Below are 11517 nucleotides of genomic sequence, written 5' to 3'. Positions count from 1 at the left end.
GCCACTGAACAAGAGGCAATAACGTACACACAGCACACTAGCATGGGTAGTGATACCATTCCCTCATTGACTTTACTGTTAACATGACCTGCCCCACTGTCGTCCATATGTTGTCCATGTGAACAAACAACAAGGCAGACTGAGCTTAATGCCCCATGTTGTCGTCAATCTTTGTAGTTTACCATGTACATATTTTGAGGGTGTATTATATTTTAGTTCAGTTGCACCGGGGTGTCTGTTTCTGTTTTCTGTATTCGTATATGAAACTTGTCTGTATTATGTCAGTAACAAGTGAATCCGTATCAATACTTACGCCCTAAAATGTCGTTTGATCCATATAGTTTTGTCCAATTAAAAAATGTCCCACATTTTTTCCGATGTGTATTATCTGCGTCCGTATGTTGCTTGGCCCCAATAGTGTTTGCGAAACCGTCACAACTTTATTTTCATCTCGTTATTTGTCCCTTCAATAATATAAATATATATATACTTATAGCTATAACTGCGACAAAGCTCTACTTACAATATGTTCCAATTGACTGATGATATAAATTGATAAAGAATAAATGTTCGTTTAAGTGTAAGATCGTATTTTACCGAGTGAGCACCAACACCTGTAGGCGAGTGAAACATATAATTTTGGAATTCACGAGGTGAAATATAATAGGTGATCTTACACTGAAAAAAAACACGTTCTCTTTTTATTATTTGCCCAAAAAAGATATAAATTTAAATTGCAATTGTATTTTTTCAGAAAAGCTTGCTAGGTTGTATGCGATTGTAACAGCATTTTAGAAATGACGTCATTGAAATTGTGTCCCAGCCCTGTGTGCGCTTAAGTTTCATTTATACTTGAGAACGAGCTAAAATTGAACAATGAAAAATATCAAATGAAAAAAAACCCAGTGAAATATCAATTTTAAGTCACTGATTCACTGATTAATCTCTATAAACCACAGAAGAAATATGATATAATATCTCCATTTTTATTTCCAGGGAATAAACAATTTTGAAAAAATAATTATTGTAACGTTATACCGATGTCATAAGCGCATATCAAAATATCAAGGACGTGATTCCCGCACTCACTTAACGTGTTCATACAGCATTGCCGCTGTTCTCATAACATACAAAAATGTCATTTAAAATCATTAACTGTTCATTACAAACTACTTTGCAAGCCGGAGGCACATTCACCCTGACGAACTCCGGCAGTCAGCTCAGTAGGGACAGTACCGTTACGACCCCTGTGATCCCTGGAGCTGATGGATTTGGACATACAGATTCTTTAATTCTTAATAGTAAGTATTGCGTTTTTGACATCGATGGAAGTCATTAAATGATGTCGTATTTAGTTGTTATCCTTTCTGGAACGGAGCTATATATATACATCATTTTTACAATGTTTCAAAAGGTAGATGTTTACTCCAAGTAATTGTACAGAACTATGTTATCTCTAAATGTGTAAGAACTTATCATTCGAAGCAAAATGTTGCCTTCTGACGTAGCATTTATGACGTAATTGATCACGTGGTATACACACAATGAGATACAACTACTGATATCAATGAATCGAAAAGGCCTAAATACACTGAGTTCATGCACTTATCGGGTCATTTTGCATTGAAACACTGGAGGAGGTTTCGTACACATTTAGAGACTCCTTAGAGTTTTGATAAAAAAGACCTCTAAATGTGTTCAGTTTTAACCTTAAACTTGTAGCAAAATGAGAAGTTTATCATTGCATGTTCGTTCCTGATATTCATTCTTGTTTATTTCTGTTCGTCTCACAGGATATGACTGCAAACATTATAAGGTGACCTTTTCCAACGATCCGAATGATGACCTAACTGTCGACATGAACATCGAATTACAGGTAATTGAATGTTCGCAAAATTTGTTCTTTGACATTATATTTGTTTACTGCAATAATAAGTTACCCTTCCATAAAATAGGATTACATAATTAATTGATAAATCTAATCGGATGAATGTGTTGTCTCTGTGTGGAAAAGCAGTGTTGGATGTTTATAGAAATTAAGAATTTACCTGGACTTTAAATCGTATTAGATATCTTGCCGAAACGTTTAAGATTATACCTTTGTAGATTACGAACGTCTGTACATCTACTTCGCATGTAAACTGGTAGATACGCCAAAAATGACTAAAGATATTGTCCGTGTTGAAATTTTGATGATATTGAAAGCGAATTTCAATGTTTTGCGTTTTTCCTTTTTTTAGTTATTTGTCGTTAGACATCTGTTACACTCAAAATATAGATTGGAACTTATAAGACTTTGTCTATTTGTTAAGAATTCTTTTTAAAAATATATCGAATATTAACAATATCGGGACATAATTTAATATAACTAGTTTGCCTTTTCATTGATATTAATTGTTAAACATATGATGAATCGTAATATACTGTAGGATGGTTCTTTATGTATTTTTTTATATTTTTGCTTTTTATTTTTTTTATATATATTCGTTTGCTTCTATGCACATACACCTTGACATATTAGCATATGGTATTGAGTATGTGTTGTTTATGATGTACATGTCTGTATGTCTTTGCACGTATCTGTCGGTCGTTCACGGACATTCGGGCCCGTACATTGTGTATCAAAACATAGTGTTATTGTTTGACTATACTGGGCCTATAGTTGGCGTTGTCTGACATTTACAAATGCATTTGTTTACACTCAAATATTATGAAAAGTGTATAGTTTACACCGATATACCAGTTTGTGGCATTTACGAGTATATAGTTACAATATTATTATATAGAGGATAATCTTCAGTGTAAGATCGTATTTTATAACATAACTTACGGCGCAGGAGAGATATAACCCCATGCAATAATTTTCATATATAACTAGTGTAATAACTATGTAAATAAGGTAACCGCATCACAGAAATCACACAAAATGTATTCATACGCGCTGTCAAACAAGATAAACAAACATTAGAAACGATGTTTTAAAAGAGAATTCATGTCGGTGTCAACAAACTCAAATCCAAGAAGAAACGAATGGTGAAGAAGGCTTGGCTTAATCCAAACAAACACCTCCCTGATCACAGCGCCAGAAAATACCTCGTCCAGAAATTGAATGATAGCAATGTTCCTGCGAACCAGATTATTTATGCAAACATCGGTACACAAACACATTGCATCTATTAACAACTATGGCCACATAAATCCAAATCGACACAAGGAAATTTCCAGCGTCTTGTACTCCAGTCAAAATACCAGTCTACTTCCTTGCAAAATGCTCATTCTACGCAGTTCTCCAGCAATGCTCAAGTTCACACACTGTCACAGTCACTGATTCCACATCAAATCCCACTTTTTCTGGTGGATTTCACAACATTTATGGTGCTCCAATTCACGAAGGTAATGTCCTTGTGCACATCCATCAACATCCATGCTGTAATCGAACAGCTACAAAGCGAATTCGACTATTGAAAACGACTGTAACGCTGACTTATGTTCTTTTTAAACTTCAACCGCCAAATGACATGTACACACTCGCGTGATTACTAATGACGTCACGCAGTTATGACATTGCTCTTTTTTTGATTTGCTTGATTTAAATATATATTCTTGTTGTTTTTAAGTAAATCCTTTGAAAATTGGTTGATAAATGAGACCTGATTTATGTTTTTTATTGTTAATAAAAAGTTTTTATGTCGGGCTATTTTCTTTCCTGCGGATGAAGCATCCTAATAACACACAATGTAAATATAACGCACTATGACAAGAGATGGGTATTGAAGAAACTTTGACCTAGATTTAGACCGTTAATGAGTTATGTTATAAATGAACTCGTTTAATAAATTTGATACAAAATAAACATTAATTTGAGATATTCTATATATTTCACCGAATGATCACCAAAACTTATATTTTAGGAGTGGCGCAGCCACGAGTGAAATATTCACTTTAGCGTTCACGAAGTAAAATATATTGCTATCTTACACAGAAACAAACAATTGTTCTTTTTATCAAATGCTTGAAATTGAATTTAAAAGTCATTTAATTACGCGCCAATTTGTATGCACACGTAACGTCATTTCAGAAATGACGTCGTTTAAATTGTGCCTTAGCCCATTGAATTTATTTTACTGATATTACTGATAAATCTCTATACACCACAGGAAATCATATCATACATACATTTTCAACACTTACTTAAGTGACGCCATTTTGTTTTTGACAATGGTTCGCTTCGGTTCCTGTTACTTCCTTGTCCGTAACCCTGCGAATGGCAAGGTTTCCGGTGACACATTGTGCTAAAGGAAAGCTATCTTGTCATAACGTATGCAAATCTATGTTGTTCTTTTTCTTACATACCATGTTGGTTAAGAATTGCTTGTTACTGGCAGGGCGGGCTTACAAAAGGTGACAAACCAAAATGTGACCTGGACTGGGATGATTTATCGACCGAGAACGTGGAGATAAAGGACCCCATCACAACTGTGTCACATAAATTTACAGTAAGTCCATGTAAAAATGTTAAAAGTTTGTAAAAGAATATTGAGGATAAAAGCTAATACTTACAATGCCTGTGTATATGGCGAATTAGGTATATTACCATTATAAACAATATATAGTTATAGTCATACGTGTGTATTAAACAATATTGACTCAAGGTGGTATATACAATTATGGAATGAATTGCGGGGTTGATGTCATTATCGGGGTATGAACGCAATTGGGCTGGTCAAAGCGTTTACCATCCCAATTGCGTTCATATCCCCGATAATGACATCAACCCCGAAATTCATTACTTATATATTACACCAATAGTTTCTTATTTCATTCAAGAATTGTTGAAGAAATACTTCATTTCATTTAAGAAAACCATTCATTAATCCTTTCTTACCCATTCTGTAAATAGAACGACCCGACTGTAACCGGAAACATTTTTTTCAAATGACGTCACAATAACGCGGGAAAAGATCAACCACTTGAAATCACTTTTAAACGTAAAATTTAAACACTTATAACAAAAATGCATATAAAATATAATGGAACATCCGGAGATGTTGATTGATGAACGCAATTGCCGAAAGGCAGTTCATTTAAGGAATTGAAGTTGAGGTGTAAATATTTAACAATGAACCATTTGGTTGTCAATATACTCTGTCAAATACAATGTACCGCTGAATGAAGTAATGCTCTGTCTTTCTTCGTGACAATGAGCTTATCTAAAATCCACAAATTTTAATGACGGAAAAAACATATTCTGTCCAATAATTTTAGCAATGAATCCCTCGCTGTTTATGGTTATTATTTGTCTTTTAAAAACGGCAATGAACCAATAACTTATTGTTATTGGTAACTGTTTATCCATCCAACATAATGAACAGTGGACCACTTGTTATTAATGTCTACTATCTCGTCTAATGAGTTAACATAGAACAGACAAAGATAATGGTATTTCCTAAGAGGGCAAGTGAGAAATGGACATATGAAAACAAATACCTTGAAACAGTTAAAGATTTTAACTACCTTCGAACATTTTTAACTATCCGAAGTATGTTGTTTTAAACCAAGAATCCCTAGAAAGGAAAGTTCTTAAGGCATTTAATGAACTTATATATAAGTTTCAGACTAGCGTTGTTTGTCAATTGTTTGACTCTTTTGTTTTGGCAACGTTGAATCACGGGTCACAGATATGGGGATTATCATGAAAGAAATAAATCGAGCGTTTCACCTTAAATTTTATAAATCTATATTTGGTGTTAAAACGAGTTCATCCAACATGGTGATTTACGGTGAAATAAGTAAATACACTCTATACGTCAATTACTGTGTTAGGGGTATATGTTTTATGTAAAGCTATTCCTATTGACAACATATTCGGAAAAGATTTGTATAGTTACATGGAAGGATGTTTTGATAATCGTACACTTGGACCAATAAGGTGAATTCTCTGTTAGATATATATGGTCCCTCAAATGTAAGGTTAAATCCAAACATTGTTAATTTGGAGAACTTTCTTGTGAAGTTGAAGATAAGAGTACTCGATGTTTTCAAGCAATCATGGTATGACGGGATAATACTCTATTTACATAGAAATACATTAAGGACTATTTTGAAATTATACTTTAACTAGTTGTTATAACAAAGAAACTAAGAACAATCTTGTCTAAGCTAGTTTGTCGTCACATAAGCTGAACGTTATTATAGTTTTTATAACTCTAATGATTGAGAAACGAATATCAGTTTATCATAATATGTCCTGAAAAACTAGTCAATATAGTTCTTACCATAAACCATGCGGTTAATAAAGTAAAAACATACTCGTTTCTTATCAACCAAGGCACACAGACACGTTTACCGTTGTTAAGCGGGTGTCCAATCAAACAATTAAAACTGAATATTGCGTCAACTTCGGAGTATCTTGTTGTTTAAACCCTTTGGTGTCCTGTTTCATATTTATCGCACTAAGTCATTCATAAGTCGAGTATTTATAATGCTAGTAAAATCGTTTTGCCATTAAGTTCATCAAGTTGGTTACATAACCCTTCTTTTAAACTGATAATATATATAATGACCAATATTTAATGCGAAGCTGCACTATATCCCCTGCTTCAATAAAATAATCATTAACAAGTCCGTCTTGTTGACCCGGCTTTGCGCGTTTCATTGATTTAATCGCTTAGGTAACAACCTCCGCAGGAGTGATTTCACTATCTAGCTCCACATTTATACGGTCATTAGGATCGAGTGAAGAATTGTTATTGACGAATGTTATTCTGTCCATTGTAGAATTGTCTAGGCAATGAACCACTTTTTATTGGCGAATATTTTTATTTCTAAATTTCTGAATAACTGTTGAATGATTCAAATAACTAGTCTCCAGAACAAGTTTTTTTGGGTATGGGCAACTCATAAATCACATCTTCTTTTGCCCGTTTTTAATTTTTTATAAAGTTTTGTCTACATGTGATTGACACGCACTGTACGTTTGTCGTTTACAGTTAATTGAAGAAATGAATGAGTATAAAGCATTCTGTGTCAAACACAGTGGATAAAGTCGAATGTATGAATAGGATATAATACATGAAAAAACACACTTATCGACCCGTTTTTAAAAAACGATTCGTATGTTGCACAATTTGACGGCATCTACAATTTTTATCTCATATTTTTGTTATCAACACTTTACTTATTCAGTGCGCTAAACTTTTAACTCAATATTAAAATCACAGTTTAATCATCTAGAATCAAGACTGTTAAATAAAGGATATTTGCACTTCAATTCACATATATCAGTTCCGAATGGCATAATTAATTTATAAGCAATATATTACCTTAATTATATTTGTATGAAAGTTGTCATAGCCATTACTTTCATTTAATTATCGACTGAGAATGGAATGTACTTGGTAATTTTATCTGTCGTTTTCCTAGGTAACGTTTTCCAAGGTAACGGTTGGTGTACCGATATTAACCCACAGTCATTTTTCTTCCTGACTCTTGTGAGCCAAACTTCAATAAAACTTTCCCTTAACATGCAACATAACTATTCCATTGGTATGAATGTCAGGTGTTTGATGTCATTTTTTCATTCTTTATTATTTCAAATGTTTCTCAGAATGAGTATAATGCGTGGTATTTGTTTTGCCATTTACAGATAGGCATTTATTTTATAACCCTGGATTGCGAGTCAGATCTCGGAAAAGAAACTTGTCCAAATACCAGATCCGATTGCGTAAGAACAAGCGATTTCCTGGATGATTTTTTTGGATCGTTCTCGACGCCGATGAAGTTTTTTGCCCACGAAGCTATATTGGTAAGTATAACTAAACAATTTACTTACAGGAAAACATACACACTTGCTATGAGTAGTACTTGAAATGAGCAAAACGTCTGATGTACATATATATTTTTCCAGATAAACAGTTACATTGAATACACTGATTCAGCTTGCAAATCCAATATCAGTTGGACCATTACACATATAACTGGAAAACAATTCACTCAGTTTTACGACTTCAATCAACCGGGAACCTCCATTTTAAACATTGATCCGGATATTGTGGAGCCAGGTGAGTACTTGGTATGTCTGGATGTGGCATTTCCAGACTATGGAGATGCATCCTGGACTACCGATTGCATGGCCATTCGAGTGTATCTGCCGGAACTAGTTGCACACATCAACGGCGGAGAGTATTTGACCGTTCCTCATGGGGACGTTGTGACTTTAGACGCTACCATGTCACAAGATCTCATATCAAATATGACGTCGATAACATCAATTCCATTAGAGGCATTTTGGTCATTTGCATATTTTCCCGTTGCACCGACCGACGCTGTTTTAAGCACGTTTCAAGCAAAGGCGCCTTATTATAGTTTCCCTTCTGGACACACGGATCACGAGGTATCAAATGGAACTGATTATGGATTAGAAGTAGACAGTTCTATGTTTCCTGCGGGTACGCTTGCGTGTGTAATGTTTACCCTTGTGCGCGGTGATAGACACTCCTCTGCATTGCAGTTCCTGCAGTTCACCACAAGTGCTTTACCTTTGAGTATAGAGTAAGCGATCTCTTTATTAATATAAATATTACTATGTTAGTATGTGTACAAAGCGATATTAGTGACATTTAAAAGTTACAATATAATTAGCTAATCGAGATTAAAGGAGTACGTTTTAGGAGCAGCGTGTCATGAAAAACGGTTAATGCCTTTAGAATAAAGTATTCAACATTAAACGTAAAATGCCAACCCATTCATTGTACTTGGACTAAGTAAACGCCATTCTTACATTCATTACATCCGATCTCCTTAAAGAATTGTTTATTATATAAATATTGCCTGCAATGAGGGTGACAGTACATATCGCCAACCTGAGTTAAATACTGTCGACCGAGGCGAAGGCAGTCAATATTTATTTTATTATACCGAACAAAAAAGTATTCGATTAAAATTCACATGTAAATTAAGAGAAAAAAAATCTTGATTATTTAATTTAATTTCTGAACAATAGATCGCCGAGATATTCTCGAACTCGGGCAACACCCATACGCACAATCCTCCGTGTATTATCTGAATCATTTGATGTTTCTAACGTCAATTATTTCATTTTCACTGACAGCTGCAAATCTTGCTGTTATTTTGGCTACAATTGTCGGCTGGTAAACAAAGCTCAGATGATTCAAAATTGCAGTAAAGAAATATCAGTAAATCCCGTATTCGTAGCGTATTGCCAATTGTAAATGTTTAATAATAAGTGTCTTTAAAGGGTTGAAATGCCAGTTTTATTAATTATAATTTTCATTAAAAATAGCGTATTGTCAATTTCATGACGTCAGAGGGTAACAGTGCGGCAGATGGTGAAAGTGCGGGGTGATAGTCTAAAATATTGCTTTGGCGTTTTTTTTCTATATGTTCTATAGAAGTGGGGTATAATAATACTATCTGTGCATTCAGTGCTAATGTTTCTTTCATTTTTCTTATTGACTCACCGATCGCCATTTATATATGAACACGTATTATTATACGTCAACGATCTAGATATGCATTGTACTTTACCACAGTGATAAGCGTTAAACATTCAAATGATGGTCAGGGTGTGTGCATAATGACTAGTCAGCATGCTGCAAAGCACTACATATTGAAATGCTAGTCGATATGCATGCATAGTGACTGTTCCTTATTTAAAAATAATCAATAGTTGAGGCAAGTGACCGCTCCTTAATCGGCAAATCATTACATACTTAAGTGATGGTCAAAATGATTGTCTTAATATCTACCTTTTTACATTCAAGGTGTGTATACAACTGCCAATATGGACGAGAGCGGAAGATTAATTACGACCGTGTAGAGCTGAATGCAGTTATAGATCCGGCCATTGATCCCCTTACTTTGACGTATTTTTGGAGGATATATGAATACTACACCAATCCTTTGACTGGCATTTCAAGCTGGTTACTCTCCGTAACAGTGTCATCATTGACGGGTATGCTTTATCGTATTCAATATAATTAAGAAATGAGAATATCTTTAATGTGTTATGTGAAATATCCGATGGATCTACGAATGTTCAGTGCCTGAAAACGAGTCAGGCGAGTAATACAGTTGATTCTAACAGGACTTGACACCAGATTAAACAATTGCACGAAAAAACTTACATCTAAATCTGATATCGTTGTGTACAGCTCATAAAATCTTGCTGGATAAGAAATATTTTTTTTGCAAACATAACGAGATTAGTTAATTTAAAATTATGTTAGCTCTCTATGAAATTATGAGAGACACTTTATACGACGTTTGATTATCATCTTTGAATATGCGCATTGCATTATAAATATTTTCGTTTTTAAACCTATTGAACAAAGTACTCTTCAAAATCTCTAGACAAATAAAAGTAGATTTTACAAGCAGAAAGAGCTATGTTATAAATCTCTATTTAAGATAAAACAACACATTTTGCGAATTGAAACATGAATTAAAAACTGTAGAATGTATAATTGCAATATAAATTTTAGAATAAAATATAGTGTAAACATAAACGTTATCAAAGTTGTACATTTTTTATGTATATCTTTAATTCGGTAAGTTTTGCCTTATTACTCTGTTACTGTTTGTAAACTATACATTCTACTTTGTAATTTAAAGAACGGTTCAGTTTTAGATCCTTTGATATAAACGGTTTTGTTGCAGTTTTTACTGGATACAAGAGCAGAATATATTAGATAGAAGTAATAATCTAAATGTGTAGTTTTATGAATGACGTAATACGATGAGTATAGTTTAATGAATGACGTAATTTTCTACATGAATGACGTAATAATCTAAAGTTATTTTTATGAATGGCTTAATACTCTACATGCATTTTTTATGAATGACGTAGTCCTCTTCATATATTTAATGAATGACGTTATCCTTTTCATATATTTTACGGATGACGTAATACTCTACATCTATTTTATGGATGACGTAATACTCTTTATGTATTTAATGGATGACGTAATACCAACATATATATTATAAATGACGAAATACTCTTCATATAGTTTATGAATGACGTAACACTTAACATGCATTTTTTCTTTAAGGTGTCAGTTCAAGTGCTCTCGAAGTGAATGGATTTGTTGAGGGTAATCATTACAAGATACAGCTGTCGGTAAGTGGTGGAGGGTTTGCTACGACTGTTGCGGAGTTTATTCGAACCGTGAATTTTCTTCCTTATGCCGGGACGTGTATACTTGACAGTTCTGCAGGTACGCAAGCGTTCGAGGGAGAGTTATACTGATACTGCATTTTTATTTATTCCGTCTTATATAATTGTGTTGCCGTTGTACACCTTGTTGAAGTTTTTCTCATTTATGTATAATGTTTCTATGCGCGCTTAAAAAAAGAATGTAAATAGTTCGGTATTAACGTTGTTAAAATGCCATATACACAACAGAACTTAGTTATATATGTTATATGTACTCAAATTGTATGCTTTGTTTTGTTTTGATCATTTCAATCAACTGAGTTAAAACATAAACATGCATT

General features: G+C 33.8%; 1 protein-coding gene across 1 annotated transcript; it reads left to right on the top strand.

The window, feature by feature from the left end:
* Positions 1 to 1135: 1135 nt before the first annotated feature.
* LOC128246229 (uncharacterized) lies at positions 1136 to 8159 on the top strand. The gene is made up of 5 exons (XM_052964422.1): positions 1136 to 1301; positions 1794 to 1876; positions 4386 to 4496; positions 7646 to 7804; positions 8097 to 8159. The coding sequence occupies exons 1-5, from the start codon at positions 1136 to 1138 to the stop codon at positions 8157 to 8159; spliced, it is 582 nt and encodes a 193-aa protein (XP_052820382.1).
* The last annotated feature ends 3358 nt before the right edge of the window (positions 8160 to 11517 follow it).

The sequence above is a fragment of the Mya arenaria genome, chromosome 9 (genome assembly GCF_026914265.1).
Source record: "Mya arenaria isolate MELC-2E11 chromosome 9, ASM2691426v1".
NCBI lineage: Eukaryota > Metazoa > Mollusca > Bivalvia > Myida > Myidae > Mya > Mya arenaria.
Note: the sequence above shows the minus strand (reverse complement) of the source record. Positions and strands in the feature narration are given on the sequence as shown.